We start from the raw sequence: 17,622 nt of genomic DNA on the forward strand, positions 1-17,622 counted from the left end.
TGTGTGTGTGTGTGTGTGTGTGTGTGTGTGTGTGTGTGTGTGTGTGTGTGAAATATAAGCTTGTTGGAGAAAGTTTGCTATGTAGAATCCAGAAAAGGCGGTAGGTGAGAAAGATAAATTTCCCTTTTTAAAAAAAATGTGTATGTGTGTTAGTGTATGTGTACATACAATACACTTTATTTGCTCAAATATAAGATAATCCCGAATAAGACAATGCCCCAATAATTTAGATTCTATACATGAAACATGTATAATGTTTTTCCAGCTATAGATTCTAATTATTGGAGATTGGCCTTGAATCTGTCCCCTTCTCACTGTTACAGAAGGGGAAAACAAGTCTGGAGGGTCAAGTAGCCCCTTGCCCTCTGCCCCCTCAACTTCTTCCCTTAGCATTCCACTCTCCTTCTCCCCACTTTAATATCAGACCCTGCTCTCCCCTAAGCACATGGAAATGAAGAGCAAATTTGAAAACACTAACCTTGAAATAAACATATCTGCATTGATTTGTATATTACCATAGGCTTAATTCAACCACAATTGGATACATTTGACTTTTTTTTAAACTGCTGCAAGTTCTAGCACAGGTACACCATAAACACACTTTTAAGCAGTACTTTTATACCTACATTACATACCTACATTATATGTAATGCAAACTATGCATGATATTAATCCAAAGCCAAAAGGCTCATGGTTTCCGGGCTCCCCTCGCTTTATACTGTATATGTGTTCCTGGAAAACGGTGCATCACTTGAATTTGCATAAAGGGAACCCACTTTACAATGTAACAAATAGGGATATGTTCAAAGACCTCAACAGTACTGACCCCTAGACCCATTTTTACCACTTTCACAAGATACTTTTGGTACTCACCAACCGCAAACAGTACACACAAGCACAGGGCACTATCATAATGGGGAAGGCAACTATCAAAATACGTGTCGCAGACAACGAGTGAAGAACACAGATCCACATGGGAGACTGTACTTTGGTGTGCATCATTCCCACAATGCACTGCACAAAGCAGCTGACTGCAGGTTGCCACCACACTGATTGCATAAGAGTGAATTGACCTTGCATATAACGAATTTTTGGTATAAAAAGAGTGAATTCACACAAAGAACCCGCATAAAGCGAGGGAAACTTGTACATAGAGTTTATTGGGCTTCGTTTCACCAGAATTGACAGCGTTTCAAGCATAATGACCCCACAGCTCAGCATGCGTTTGTCCTCCAGACAGCCCTACAATGGATCTATATGCTAATCATCTCCCACTCGTGGACAGAACTGTGTGTTTTTGTCACAAGACCGGGGATACTCCAAAAATGTATATGCAAATGAGGTACAGAGCAGCTAGTTCAGCTTCACCTCATAGAGGGCAGGGTCACATTAATCATACACGCCAGGCAGAAGGGGGTGACAGAGGGAGTCTGGATGAACTGTTTGGGGCCCTGTTTCATGATGTTTGCAAGACATTTGAGGCTGTGGAAGAAACAACCATTACTGGAAATAAGAAAGAATGCACAGCTCAGCTGTGGGAATGAAAAGGAAGTCAAAACATAGTCAATGTAGTGTCTCACCATGACTTTGAAAGGAGTCAGCATTGAGGGAGGCTGCACGAAATGGGTACAACCACATATCTTATATAGATAGGTAGTACTAATCTATCCTTGTGGTAGGTTCCCATCAGTGTCTTTGCCTTTTTGGTGCCACTTCCCTATGGAGAGAACACTTGCCCACTTTTATAAAGGATGCACACATACATGTGCATGCACACAAAGGTTCCTATCAGTATGCTTGCCCAATGTGGGCTATGTGTTCTACAGTCCTGCTCAGTATTAGCTGCATTTAAATCAGCTTCACAGCTGATGTCTGTTACTGAGCACATGCTGGTTTTGGCAGCAGGTGAATGATAGCCAATGTCTTATATATGCATACAAGGAAATCTCATTAAAATACAAGGGATTTTTTTCCTCCATGCTGGGAAGGGGAAGAACCTCATCTTGTATTTGAGTAAATACAGTAATATATATGAACGGGGGGAGAGAGAGAGAAAGATGAAATTTATTCTTCTCACCTACTCCCTCTTCTCAATTGTTTTTTGGAAATCTTTCTCCAACACAGTTTTAACTACCTTGTGGCTTGTTTATATAAACCAGGCCCAGGAGAGTTCAGTTAATTTTAACAAATGGACAGGCAGCAATCCTTCAAAAAGCTAAAAGAAAGCAATGTCTACTTTACTTGTAAATGAGCTCTACACTGGAGAACAAAAATATGTGTAACACTTTAAATTTGCAGTGGGGATGCAAACTGTCAGCCCTTTCCAAAACAAAACAAAAAAAGTATCATCACTATGTTAAACTACTATGTTCCTGTTCTACAGAAGGAAAGAGAAAACTATGGGCTGGGGGGAGGAAGATGGCCTCAAACATTCTTTAGTTTAATACTCATTTTACTGTCTGACCAGACTTGCAAAAGCATGCTGGTTCTTTAGGCTCCATCCCACCAAGCTGTTCCTACAGACCGGTAACTATGCTTATGCATACTGCTCCGACTGTAACGAAAGGGTGGGTTTTCCTTATGAGAAACAGTTAAAAGCATCATTCTTGCAAAGTGTAAATTTGCTGATTTATTTATTGCTCATTTGTCTTGGTAGCATAAATCATAGCAAATGGTAGAGCAAAGACTCTGTAGTAGTGAAGTAACAGCACTCTGTATGAAGGACTCACTTTCCCCTGGCAATAAGTGGTAAATCTTGCATACCATAAATACAAAAATATAACTGCTTTGTCATTCACCACACTGCCTGTGAAGCCAGTGTAGAGGAAAAAAAAAAAAAAAAAATCACAAAATGGTCTGGAGTTTTGGGGCCTTATTCTAACAGCGAACACCTAACAAAGTATCAAAAAACTGGCTGATACATCTATTATAGCTAGTCATTGTCCCTTAAAAAAACCTCAAGGACATTAGAAACATGAAACACTTTTTACATGCATCCTAGCTGATGGCATTAGCCCCTCATTTGTATGACAGCTAAGCCAGACTACACTTTAAAAGGTACACTTTTTTTTCTTTTAAGAACTCTTCATATCTAATGAAAAACCTGCAGTGAAACAAAAACAATAGATTTTAAACACTATTATGGGTGTTTCACACTTATTCAACCTACACATTGCTTCTAAGTGTGAAAAGAAAAAAAATCCAAAAAAAGAATGCTATCATCAAATGTATTTATTAAAAACGAATGTACATTACCAAATGTTTTAAAATACCATTGTCACCTGTATCAAAAAGTCAAGCTTTTGCCTTTCCTCAAACTAGCCCATCAAAGAATTTATTACAAAACTGAGTACAAAGTTAGACATTAAAATTGAATTACAAAAATCCAAAAAAAATTGGGAGTTTAAGATGTAAGTGATGAGCATCTGACAACACAAAGTAGACTATGAAGCTTTATCCATTACTACTTAAACCCCAAACCAATTTCTTGCAGCAACATCACCAAAGCATAGGATCCCATATTTTTAAAGGAACCAGGTTTTCTCCTTTTCAGTATTTGGATACAGCACTTCCAAGAAATAATCAGACGTGCATTAAACAATGCTGACAATTCAACAAGCATCAGAACTGCACACACAAGAGGTGTGTGCGCCTTTAAAAAAATAATAATAATAAGCTAAGCGTTTTACAGACTTCAAGACAATATTCTTAAAAGAAAACCTAATAGCTTGCAGTTATTACAAATCCCACAGCACTTTCAGAAGACTGTGTCTACTGCTCCTGACCATATATTGATTTGGTCCATCTGTTGGCAGCCACTAGTGTTTTCTAGCTGGAGTTACAGGCAATGGAAATAATACCTCTAGTATTCTGCTACCATCTGTATTTAAATGCCCCTTCAAAACATGCTGGAAGACAATTTATTAAATATATTTAACTATTAAATATTCTTTCTAGGTATTTATAATGGCTCTGACCAGTTTGATGCATTTTATTATGATATTGTATATCCATTTGCCAGAGATAACAGATGCAGTAAACGTGTTACAGGCTGAATAAATGGAACACACAATTCTAGCTAAAGTACACATTCTTCAGTTCACACCTTAAGTAGTTATACGGTATAACTGTGGAGTGTTACACACATATTGGTGGAAGTCATTTTTGTACGTGCTTATCAACACGGAGGCCCTGAACCTCTGAAGCTTTCTGCAAGCATTGTCTCTTACTTCTTCAGTGTCTGACTGACTATGCAAAAGTAAAACTCCACCATTCCAAGGTACTTAATTAGATGAGACTCCACATAGTGAACAAGGGGGTTATCATGCAAGATAGAACATAATTATACCACAGATACTCCCCATCTTCCCACTTTGGCTCTCTATTAAGTAAGCATTATAATGCAATATCATAAAGACCTTTTAAACAATGCAAAAATCTAAATTACCACATATATTTTATTAAATATTTTGTACTTGTCTAGCACTTTTCCCAGAGAAACTCTCAACACTAATGGTGGTTACACATTTTCCTAGCTTTATATGAAAAAACAGGCACAGAATTTAACTGAGCTATCTGAGGTTACACAGAAAGTCACCGATAGAGCTGAAAATAGAAGTCAGGTGTCTAGATCTATATCCCTGCTCACAAAAACTAATCTCCTTTCACAGTTAGTCAAGTATATAAGTAAAAACAAAAAAAGTTACTCTACCTTGATCATTCAGAGCTTGAGTGGGATCTTTCAAAAGGGCTGCATATTTGTGTAAAATGTTTACCATCACCTCCAGGAGTCCTACTTCCCTAAAGACGTCCTTAAAGATGTAGTCATGACGGGTGAACTTAAGAAGAGTCTTCATTGCAACGATGCTACACTGATACAATGTGCTGGATTTTAAGAGAATGCTGACACTAATCAGTTCTTTACAAGGTATGTAATTCAAGCTAAAGACGACAAACTCCAGCATCTCAAAGTATTTGGTCTGCACTTCTGGAAGCTTAGAAATTTTCTCTGCAAACTGGGACAAAGTATGCTGGGATTCCAAGATGAAGTAGTTTGCACTGTCCACCATATAAATATTTGTGATGGCATCAAGGATTATTTGTGCAAGATAGCTAGTTTTTGCTTTCAAAAATGCATTCTGGAGGACGGAGAAGGCTTGAATATTTCTCATGCTGTGACCTAAAATGGCAGGGAGGGGAAGGAGATCAAACAGTTTAAGTTTATCAAGGAACATGTATGAATGAACATATGTTCTCTGTAATAAAATAAGTACAAAGGGAAATTGCAGTAAAGTGATTTTTTGCAAAAGCACAGAAAACATAAGAAGCCTCTCTGAACTCAATTATAAAGGGAAATGTCTTATATTTATTGATATTTAAGAGATCATTTCTTTGACAATAACTGTAAATGAATTCAGTGGTATTGCTTTTGAAATAAACACTAAATACACTTGAAAAAAATCAAAATATAAAATTCAAATTGAAACTAAAATCTGAATAAACAGGCTACATTTCAGACTATTCCTTTTTTTTTTTTTTGAAAGTCCAGTTGCTGCATTTGGTTCATAATGGGTAACAAGTTCAGTATGCTACGCTGCATCCATCATCTATAGCATTTCACATGTTGCAGGCATACTTAGTTTAAAGCGATAAGCAGCACTTCTTTCTTTCTTCTCAATAATACCACGAAACACAATGAAAAATGCTGACCAAAACCAAAGATCTGACCCAGTTAAAAGCTAATACATATAGCTTTCTTCACCTCTCACCTGTTTGGAAGTCACACATGGAGAAAAAGGGTTAGCACAACATATCATGGTCCTCCTTTTGTTAGGATCTTGTTCTCGCTTAGTTCCAGAATGTAACTGCATTGGGCAGGAGTTATTTTAGTATAGGTTTCCCTCACCACCCATGGTTTTGCCAACCATAGTTTTGCATATCCACGCTTAATATTCTATATAGCATTTTGGCTACCATGGTATGCAGTTTTGAGTAACCATGGTTTTCCATGACCATGCGTCAGCCCACCATCTGTCATTTTTCCCATAAGCCTTTTGTCTTGCCAACCACAGGAACTTTCAGGAACCTAACCCCAGCAGTTGGCAAGAGAAACCTGTATACGTCTCTGCCTGGAACAACATGTGGCCTTGGTCAGGCCTGCCAATATATGTATGTAGCAAAATACTAAAGGACTACTCAATTATACAGAATCATTCTGGCCTGAACTGGAAACCAGCAAATTGCTTCTGGGTTCCTAGTTCAGATTACTAAAACACTACAGTGAAATCAAATGTTTGTAAACATTTAAGAAAGCTCATCAATTTAGTCCAGAGCACAACATATATTGGCTATCATCCATCTAAAACCCATGTAAGTGCCCAAGAGACACTAAAGCAATTTAGGCTACATACAGGTGTTATGATTCTCCCAGAACTGCCACTCTCCCACTAGAAACAAGTACACAAGTGTTCATTTTTTCCTCCAGGAGAAAAGTCTTCCAAGTGCCAATCTGAAAGATCTCCCTTGAAAGAGAAACTCTCACAAGAATGAACACTTGTATGCCCCACTCCTGGTCTGGTCTGGAAGAGGAGTAGGGCAGTAGGGCAATGCTCCTCACATTCCTCCGAATCAGCGATTGTCTGGTCCAGGGAATGGGCTGAATGCCTATACTATTCCCACTCCCAGATGGTTTCTAGCACTAGAAATTTCTCTAATACTTTTACTACTGAAAATCAACAGGTATTCAAGATCTTGATCATTTGCATGCAGGTTTTTATGAAGAGATACATAATATGAAATTGCTCTTAATCTGATAGGTGCGGCTTTTGAATTTCAGGTCTGAGACCAAATTCAAGAGCGGAGAATTTATTTAAGACAACTCTAAAAGGACTTTTTAAAAACCTCTTCTAGAAACAAAAGCAAAAGCCTAGAACCCAGCATGCATTATAAACAGCATTACTTTAAAATGTTCTAATAACATTTAACTTTCTAATACTAACCAAAACCAAATTTTAATGACCCATATTTTCTTTTCAGATTTAAACAGAGTAATTGAGATTTATTTTGTATGCACCCAAGAACACCATCTTCATTTATTATGCATCCTAAATTGCTCAATGTTAACAAAACATACAATTATCTAAATGCCACATTTCATTCCTTTCTGTTTTAATATTTATTTGGATGTTGAAACAAAACCTTCTGAAACATAAATTGTAACAATTACATAATTAATACCTCTATTTTCAGTCATACATTCATTTACTTATTTCTTAATGACTAGTTTCCATTTTTATTTTAAAAATGATTTATTAAAAAGTGCAGCTCATGAAACATGCTAGACAGACTGACAACTAGAGACAACTATCTGCATTTGTTTAAAGCATAAACAGAGCACAAGACCCAGACATACTAGTTTTCTTTATAGCAATAGTTCTCAACCTTTTTAGACTCAAGGCACCCCTCCATAACTAGTGAATTGAGCAGCTCTCCACTTCAAAACCCAACTTAACGTATTTCGGTTTCATAGTTTCATAGTGCTTAGGGTCAGAAGGGACCTAAACAGATCATCAGGTCAGACTCCCTGCCCCAGGCAGGAATGAGGGCGGGGTCATAAACCCCAGCCAAATATCTGTCCAGCCTCCTCTTGAAGACCCCCAACATAGGAGAGAGCACCACCTCACCTGGGAGCCCATTCCAGAGCCTGGCAGTCCTAACTGTAAAGTAATGTCTCCTGGTGTCCAGCCTGAACCTTCTCTCTAACAATTTGTGGCCATTATTCCTAGTAACCCCCGGTGCTACCTGGGGGAACAGAGCCTCACCCAATTTCCACTGGTCCCCCCTGGTGAGTTTGTGAACAGCCACCAAATCCCCGCTCAGGCTTCTCTTGTGGAGGCTAAACAGATTCAGGCCCTTCAGCCTCTCTTTGTAGGGCCTGACCTGCTGCCCCTTGACCATGCAAGTGGCCCTCCTCTGGACCCTCTCAATACTAACCACATCCCTCTTGAAGTGCAGTGCCCAGAACTGGACGCAGTACTTCAACTGCAGCCTGACCAATGTCACAGAGGGGAAGGATCACCTCCCTGGATCTGCTTGTGATACATCTGTAGATACACGACAAGGTGCAGACAGCCTTACTGACTGCTTCCTCACATTGGTGGCTCATGTTTATCCTGGAGTCAACAATGATTCCAAGATCCCTTTCTGCCACTGTTTTGACAAGAAGGGTGTTCCCCAGCATATAGGTGTGTTGCTGGTTCCTTCTTCAGCACTTGTCAGTATTGAATTCCATCCTATTCTCATCCGCCCACCTGTGTAACTTGTCTAGATCTAGCTGGATTCTGTCCCTCCCCTCCAGTGTGCCCACCTCGCCTCACATCTTGGTGTCATCAGCAAATTTGGACAGCGTGCTTTCCACACCCACATCCAGATCGCTGATACAGATGTTGAATAGCACAGGCCCCAGGACCGAGCCCTGGGGGACCCCCCTGCCCACATCCATCCAGGTAGAAAACGACCTGCCCACCACCACTCTCTAGGTGCGACCATCTAACCATTTTGCCACCCATCTGACTGTGTAGGCATCAGTGCTTCAGTCACCAAGTTTTTTTGAGAGAATGTGGTGGGAAACAGTGTCAAAGGCCTTCTTAAAGTCCAGGAAGACCATCCAGAGACTTTGTGACCTGATCATAAAAGGAAACCAGGTTAGTCAGGCAGAATCTGCCCTCATTGAATCCATGCTGGTTGCCCCTGAGCATTACCTCCCCTGCTGGGCTCTTGCAGATGTGCTCCTTGATATTTTTCTCAAAGGTCTTCCTGAGGACCGAGGTGAGACTAACTGGCCTATAGTTACCTGGGTCCTCCTTTCTCCCTTCCTTGTAAATGGGGACCACACTGGCCCTTTTCCAACCCCCTGGTACCTGGCCAGAGCCCCATGAGTGCTCATAAAGCCTTGCCAGGGGCTCCACTATGACCCCGCCAATTCCCTCTGCACCCTTCGGTGAAGAGCATCTGGACCTACTGATTTTAAAACATGTCCATTCCCTCGAACAATTCCCTAACTAGGTCATCCCTGACCTTAGGCATGGCGGTGCCTCCCCTGGGTCTGTCTGTAATCCTAGTGGGGGAAATATCCCAGGCCCTGTTCAGGAATACGGAGACAAAGAATTCATTAAAGAGGTCAGCTTTTTCGTTAGCTGCAATCACCAGGTCGCCAAGCCTGTCCTGTAGGGGTCCCACATTGCCTGGTACCTTCTTCTTACTCCCTTTGTGTTTGAAAAAGGACCTTTTGTTATCCCTAATTCTGGTCACTAGCCCTTGCTCTATCTTCCTCTGCCTTGCCTTTCTAACAGCCTCCCTGCAGTCATGAATAACAGAGGTGTAATCCTCCTTGGTGATAGCCCCTTGCTTCCACTGTTTGTATGCCTCCTTTTTTGCCCTCAGGCATTCCTGGATGCTTTTGCCAAGCCATGGGGCTTTTTAGAACTCCTGCCTGCCTTAGAGTGCATTGGGACCGACTCCGTTTGAGCTTGGAGGATCATCTCCTTGAGGAACAACCACCCATCTTGGACTCCCATCTCATTGAAGTTGCCTCTCCTACTCTCTTACTCTTAGCTCATTGAAGTGGGCCTTCCTGAAGTCAAGGACTTTTGCCTTACTGCTTGCTTTCATCACCCTGCACTGGATAGTAAATTCCAGCAGGCGATGATCACTGTCACCCAGGGGGTCGAGTACCCACAGACCCCTCACCAGGTCATCGTCACCTGTGGCAAGGACCAAGTCCAGCAAGGCGTTTCCCCAGGTGGGAAATGCGCTTACCTCCTTGCAGAGGCCAAGTCTGGGGGATGGGAGAAGGCCAGGCACGAAGAGCCTAAGCCTGCTTTTTACCTACTTATCTCCTCACACCTGGAGCCTTATCAGCTTCTCTTCTGGCACTTCCTGCTGCACCCTTCAAAGGACTTGATGATACTCCAGCATGCCTCTGCACCCTGGTTTAATCACTATACATGGCACCAAGAAATGCTCTGTTCACATAGAAACTCCCGAGAAGGATATTGGGTGACATAACACGAAACAGCAAGAGTAACCAATATAACTCCTATCACAGCAGAAAAAGTGAAATTAAAGGGCATCCACATAGAAGATTTACGTTGTTTTACCTAATTGCAAAACGTTATTGTAGAACCAATTTTAGATGAATCAGTGCCATTTCTAGAACAGACAAGGCATGAGTTTGGAGTGAAAACAATAGATTCCCTTTCTTGTTAACAATCTATATCTGTTCTTTTCTGTTTCTTGTTGAAACTATCTTAAGACTTGTGTATATATCCAAAGCTTCACTGCGCTGACCTAAACCTGTGCTATTTACTCTGGAGTTTACTGTAGTTTAAGAGTAGATTTCAGTTTAGTTGAGATGCTTAAACAAGTAATTTGAGTTAAAAAAAAAGGAGGGAGTTAAAACAGGAGAATCCAAAAAGCTCTGTGTGCACCGTTTCAGATTAAAATCACATAAATCAACTGGTGCAACTCAGCATTTGGTTTTGGAAAAGATATGAAGTGCCTTTACTACTCTCATTCAAGTACTAACTACAGAGCAAAATTACCTTTAATATTACCTATTTGACAATTTTAGGAGCAGCACCTATAAATAGCCGTTTCCATATATTGGTAATGTCTCCTCAAAATCCATGGCGTGTTCTGCATGATGCAAGAAGTTTACGTACCTTTGCCTGCAGGCTGTGGGACTGCAAATCCAGGCAACAAAAAAGGTGCTCCTGTGGTAACACCTGCTGGTTTTAATTCATTAACGCCATATGTTGTCAGGGAAGTTATCAGATTAACTAAGTCCTTCAAAGCATCCTTGGACTCAGCTTCTTTTGCCTGTTCTAACCTAAAAAAAGAAAATACAATAAATCGCATATTAACACAAATTCTCCTCAACAATCTTATTCAATCAAATTATTTTCGGATTTTTTAAATTAATGCCATTAAGTTATTTCAGAGGCACAGATTCCATGAGCAACAGTGGACTATATGAGCTATATTTTAAATCTCTCAATTCAAAATATTCAGCCAGTTCAACCCTTTTTTTTTGTAGAACTGTACCATTTAGAGACTGATATAGATTAGATCTAGTAACATACTCAGAGCAAAAAACTTCAATCCTAGTGGACAGAAGAAAGCGCTGAGGAAAAGGAAGAAAGTCTTTTTTTAAATAGAGGCAGAACTTGAGGTAAAGTATAAAGATACAAAAGGAGCACATCAAAAACAGTTGAGTCATACAAAATATTTAAATACTAAAGTTAGGTTAGAAGGGCAGAAGTTTAAAATTCTTTCTGAAGTACTGATCTTTAGAAAAGCATCTTTAAAATCTTTAGAAATAAATCACTGTGCATTAATTAGAATGTAAAAAGATGTTTACTACGTACAATTATTGTAGAACATTTTTTATGAGAGCATGCACAAAGTACATGCACAAGACGGGGTTCAATATAATGAAAGAGCCAAGGCCAGATATTAAATTAAGACTCAATGTGAGGATGAGATTCTCTGGAGATAATTTTTGCTTACTCTTTTATTTCAGTAATTTATATTAACAGCAAATTATATTAAACCAAGTTAACTGTATACTTCATCCAATCTTTTCCATTTGAGTCTAAGGCCCCTGACATGTATTATCTTTATAAGACATGATTAACAGGCTAATTGTGCCTTAAGTAGTACCTAGCCATATGGGCAGGTCAATATGAGGCAAGATAATACAATAAAGGAGGCACAGAGTTATTCCATATATAATGTATATTTCGTATCTTTTGTATCACACCTTAAATTGAACATGTGGCCAGGACCTCTCAAAATCCCATGTGTCACCCTTCTGGACAGCACACGGATTTTTGGCAAGTGCCAGGCTCTCCATGAACTGAGAGCTGTATAAACCCGGTATGCTTCCCAGCTGTACAGGTGAGTGGGACACGGGGCTTATACAGCACCCTGCACAAGGGGAGCTCAGCACAAGACTGCTGCAATCTGATGTCAGGTCCCACATGTAGTATGCTATCAATCCCTGTTGTCCTGCTCAGCTGGGCAGCCTGCAGAGTTTACACAGCTCCCAGAACCCAGAATCAGGCTGTGGCAGTCCAGTGCTGGGCTCCCTGTGCACCGAGCAGATTGCTAGATGGGCCATGGATCGATTTGGTTCCTGGCCCCAAATGACTGGTTTCATCTTGCTGGTGCAAGGGAAGTTCAGGCTCATGAATCCTGGCTCCACCTGTACCAGCAAGTACAACACGATTAGAATCTAATCCCCAATCCCAAAATCATGTATCGCACCATGCATATATGGCATGGCAGGATGCACGATTGTTGCGATCAAGGATTAGGTATGTCAGCAGCCTAATAAAGCCAAATATACAACATACCATTCTGCTAGGATTTCCCCCCATTTATATTGTTCATAGACCTCTTGCAATTCCATATCAAATAATTCTTTGCCTAGTCTGTCTACCCTTCAGGCCTCCAAAATTGCTTCTATTTTAGTTATTTTTCAAGGTATTTAACTTCTTACTGCATTATTAAAAGTGTCCAGGTCTCTCATCTATATAAAATAAATCTTACAACATTCTCTCTATCTGAAACACTTATCTTTCTATAGAATTCTTTGAAGCCAAGAATTCTTAGCAGAGACAAAACAAGCATTTCCCCTTTGTATCTGTGCCTTCATTTTCTCCTGCTATAATCTTCCTATGTATTTAAACTACCTAACTTGTTGGGATCTATGTTAATGGCTGCTAGCTAAGTAGCTCTAAAATCCATCTCGTGGATTTACCATCACATATTCGATACTATCTTTGCTATACTTTTTCTTGCAGCTTTCTTCAATTCCTCGTACATTGTTTGTACCATACCTCTTCACTTACAATAGCCAAATCCTCAGTATAAGCAAGCTGCTGCATGTCATCCTAAGAATTTGTCAATGGTCATACCACTTTTTCCATAGCCACATTAAGAGATGAAATATAATCCATCTCCCAGCCTTAATATTGTGTTGGTTTCAAATAGGACAGATTTAGCTCCAGACTACTGGCTCTATTTGAGCCAGGCATAAAATGTTAGGTTGGTACATGTGTATCACGGATTCCAAATATGTTTTCTGAAGTCTAGAGTTCATGCTGCGATATGCTTTCTTTAAAACCTACACATACTATTAGCACAGCTGAATAAACTCTGGTGCAGCTCATACCAAAGCTTATTGTTCCTGGGCACTGCATTTGCACGTGTGCCTGGGACTACAGCATGCTGAACAAGTGCAGAGCAGCCCCGGCTGACAGAGGGAACCAGGGGCCAGCCTACCAGCCCGGGGCTGGTCTGACATGGTTCAACATGCTGTGAAAGGGCTGGCTGCAGCATGAGAGTGCGACAGTGTAGTGCTAACCGGCAAGCAGCCCCTGCACTGAAGCACCCTCATGTCCCAGGCAGCCCTCTTAGCATCTATACGTGTGTTGCGGAAAAGTAAATAATTCAGCCATAAAACAGTACAGAGTTAATTAGTTTACTCTGGCCTAAAAGCACAGCATGAGTAGACAGTGCTGTTTTCCCGAGGAGCTTATTAGCCAGCTCCGCAGTAAATACCTCATGTAGAGGTGCCCATAAAAACTATATATTCAGACTTTATTCCCATCTATTCGGTAATTGATTAACTTAATATTTGATTCATAATGGCCATATCCTGTTTTCTAATTATGATGGCTTTTTCTAAGACAACTGGGCGCGTCAACATGTGCTATTAATGTAAAGCAAACTCCAGGGCTTATTACTGCAGAGGGTATTGCTCCTGGAAGCGCTGTTTGCAATGTGTGCCTAAGACCACAGCACACTGAGCCAGTTCAAAGAAGCCCCAGCTGGCAGGGGGCTCCGGGGGTCAGCCTGCCAGCCTGGAGCTGCTCCCCACAGCTCAAAAGTCCAGCAGAGAGGCTAGCTGGGGCATGAATGTACTTCAGTGCAGGGCTAGCTGGCAGGCAACCCCCACACTGAAGCACCCTCAAGCCCCAGCCAGATGGGGCAGTGTCTACAAGTACTACCCAGCTGCAGAGTTAATTTACTCCAGCCTAATAGGGGTGCATGTACAGACACACAGTGTTTACAGTGCAGACAATTTGTCTACTACACAGTAAATGTCCAGTATAGACATGGCACAGGGCACATCACAGCTTGTCCATACCCACCCAAGCCCCCGCTGCAGCAGCCCCAGGAGCAACCAGTGCCAACTGCAATGAGAACTATCAGTGGGTGTGGGGGGTGCCTCTTCCTGCTCTGCACCCCCCAGGAGGGCTGCAGGCTCAGGGGGCTGTTGGGCTCTTCCCAGGGGTGCATGCCCCCAGATCTGCACATGGGATGCCGGCAGTGGCTCCAGGCTGATTCTTCCCAGTGCTTCGCAGGGGGGCACGCCAATCACCAGGAACAGCCCAGTGCCACCACCAGCAGCCTGCTGTCATACTGCGCACAGATCCCTTGTCCGAAGCTTCAGCAGCCGATTTGGCGGCTTAATCTCCAAATCCAAATTGGCTGAATCAAATCAGGACAGTGATTCCAATCATCAAACGGAATCACTATCCCTCAAATTGGCTGAATCTAAAATCGAACATTTGCTGCTTCCCACAAGCCTACTAGGTTCATACACAGGAAACAAAGTTGAATAGCCCAAGTTGGGGAAGTGCTAGCACCTTAATACTCTCACTAAAATCAACAGGAATATGGCTTCTTAGCAGCTTTGATCATCCAGACACCCATGTACATAATTCTGGATTTCCCTGCCTTTTTTTTTTTTTTTTAAGGCACAAAATTTGGAAATGTTGACCTTAATTCTCAATAGGATTTGTTTGGTTCTGGGTTTGGGGGGTTTCTGGGGGGTTTTTTGGTGGAGAACACCAACGTATGCTCTTTCATCATCCAGACTGCCACTGATTAGCAAAATAGGTGGGCCTTATCTTGAAAACGAACACAACAGACATTCTACTTGAACGTGAGCCATTGCTAAGGCATGCTTCACAATGTAACTATTCATGTAGACATTTTCATTACAATAGTTGGTAGCATACTTGTGTATGAATAAGTATTGTTGTTTTGTAAGAATAGTGATACTGTAGTAACACAACCACATTACACCAACCTTCTGTTAAAGCTTTCTTATCAGCAAGTTTCTGCTCCATATCATTGTTAAAACGGCAAATAACAAAAATAAGGTTTTAATATAATTTCCCCCATTAGTAATTCATTCTGATAAACACACAAAAGCTACCAAATGCACACAACCATTGTTCACTTTTCTAAATTTCTAGCAAAGACTCAAAAGCAAATGCTATAATAAAAGTACCATAACATTTTATTTCGAGGCACACCGATATATTAGTCACATATAGGATCAGCACCAACAACAGGAAAAATAACATGATCTGCAATTGGCTTTTTTTAGCTGATGATGTTACTGATAAATGCAGCATGCATGCATTCAGCTGCACTGTGCACACAGCCAGGAATGCAGCCCAGCAGCTTGGAAAGCAGTATCCTGCTGGTAAGTTGGGGAGGGGGGCATGGGGTCCCCATGGTGAGGGAGGGAGTGAGGCAGGGGCTGGAGCAGGGGCAGGTGCTGCCCAGCCAGAGCAGGGCACGGGACAGAGCCACAGGTGGCTCGTCTGGGGGGCAGCTACCCACTGCTGTGCGCATGCCCAAGAGATGCATGAGGGGGGGCATGTGCCTCCCAGATTTGTACGCAGGGCGAGGATGGACTGCCTGCTGTGGGCTTGGGACCAGAAGCTGTACTGGCATCTTCCCAGCAGGGAAGCTGGGCTGGTGCTGCACTCAGGATGGGCAGCAGCGGTGGCACTGGGAAGGGTGGCTATAGCCCACTAAGCTCCACCCTAGTGACACCCCTACTCGGGGCACTACGGTCGACTACAGCTGAGCCCACCACATCCCCACCCACCCCGAGGGCAGCTGGGCAGCACTTGCCCCTGCCCCACTCCCTCCCTCACCATGTGGGCCTTAGTCTGCCCCCCTCCCATGCCCCTTCCCTCTGCCAGACTTCCCTGCAGGATACTGCTATCCAAGCCACCAGGCTGTACTGCTGTAAACTGGCTATCAGATTGGTATCGCCTGATTGGCCAAGAAAATCTTTACCAGTGCATCCCTAATTTTATTACTTTCCAGCATATATATGGCATGCATCATCATATAGTAAGTACATATAGTAAGTATACTGGTGGGGAACTGCTTATTCATCATATAGTAAGTATCATCAAACAGAAACTGACTCAGCTGAATACCTTAATAACTGAACTTGTGAAAAAGCAATAATAATGTTTCCTTGTTTAAATAATAATTGCATACCTGAGCAAAAGATCACAGAGGAAATTATAGCCTTGCCATATCCTAAAATCATCCAGTAGTGTTTGTGATACATCACTGGAATCTTTGAGAAAGCAAGAAAGCCCAGCAAACATCTCAACTATTTCTACGGGAGAAAGGTCATCAGACTGCTGCATGTTCTGAACACACGTGGACAAACATTCTTTTTCTGCAAAGACACATAATTAAGAAATAAGTTTTCCCATGATGTATGCATATTTAACATTTACAGGCATAAAGTCATTAAATACAGCTGGGGAATGAAAACAATAGCTAGTGTAACCACCTACTCCCACACAATATTTAAATGGCCCACAAAACTTGAGATCTAGTCAGTTTCGTAAGTAGTTCCAAACAGACCTTAAGCTCAGATGCATCTCTTCCCCTAGAAAAATATGTTTTTATAACTTACATTTTAAAGTAAGAAAATGTGAATACATTTCTCCTCCTGCTGCAAGAAAAATATGACTGAATTTTCAAAGAAAATGCAGAAGTTGACTATACACTCTCTATGCCATAAAACAGATGATTTAATAATAAGATTTTGCACCTGAACCCCTTTACTTATAATAATCCTAAGTATCACTTGTAACATAGGCCACAGACAGACACATATATGAAATGCTCCAAATTTTGAGTACTTCAGGCCACAGACAGAATTTCAGCTCCCATGCATATCCCCTGCCAAAATGTTTCAAAATCACCACAACAGCATATAGGACTGTGCTGTTTAGAAAGCGAGAGGAATAGCAGGTTGTTCAATCCTACAGCTGTGCTCTAACCTCTACAAAGGCTGGGTGGGGACAAGAGGGGGTTGTCGGGGAGAGAGAAAGAGGAGGACACAGCCACGGAGCACTCTCCTCTACACTTAGACTCTGGTCCTCTTGCCTCACCGTTCAGAGCCTAAGAATAAAGCAAGAATTATCCTCTCTAGGCCAAGAATGACTGAGTGACCTCCTTCCCCACCTCCTGCTGGAACTGGAAGAAAGGCCCCATGCCCACTGACTGGAAGCAGGAGACCAGAATCAGAGAAGCTTACAGGGATTCCTACTCTCCAGCCTTGAGGCTGGAGACAAAGATTCCTTGCACGGCTCTCAGGCTCCAAAGATCGATGAATGAAAAGAGAAAGTCCTCATTAGCTACATGCTCCCCTTCTTCAAGGGCAGAAATGAAGCACTGTGGGATGCCAGAGAACAAAGCAACCTCCAGCCCCATTCTGTGGAG

General features: G+C 41.7%; 1 protein-coding gene across 2 annotated transcripts in view; it reads right to left on the bottom strand.

The window, feature by feature from the left end:
* LOC109321881 (WD repeat and FYVE domain-containing protein 3) overlaps window positions 1-17,622 on the bottom strand; it is a 517,024-nt gene that overhangs the window by 488,612 nt on the left and 10,790 nt on the right. For both annotated transcript variants that reach the window (XM_019552640.1, XM_019552639.1), the window contains exons 4-6: window positions 16,381-16,567; window positions 10,722-10,888; window positions 4,712-5,179 (exon numbers count right to left, since the gene is read on the bottom strand). In XM_019552640.1, the coding sequence (XP_019408185.1) occupies window positions 4,712-5,179; window positions 10,722-10,888; window positions 16,381-16,567 (822 nt within the window). The remainder of the gene's footprint in view (window positions 1-4,711; window positions 5,180-10,721; window positions 10,889-16,380; window positions 16,568-17,622) is intronic.

This window comes from Crocodylus porosus, unplaced genomic scaffold (genome assembly GCF_001723895.1).
Source record: "Crocodylus porosus isolate Cpor-Errol unplaced genomic scaffold, CroPor_comp1, whole genome shotgun sequence".
Taxonomy (NCBI): domain Eukaryota; kingdom Metazoa; phylum Chordata; order Crocodylia; family Crocodylidae; genus Crocodylus; species Crocodylus porosus.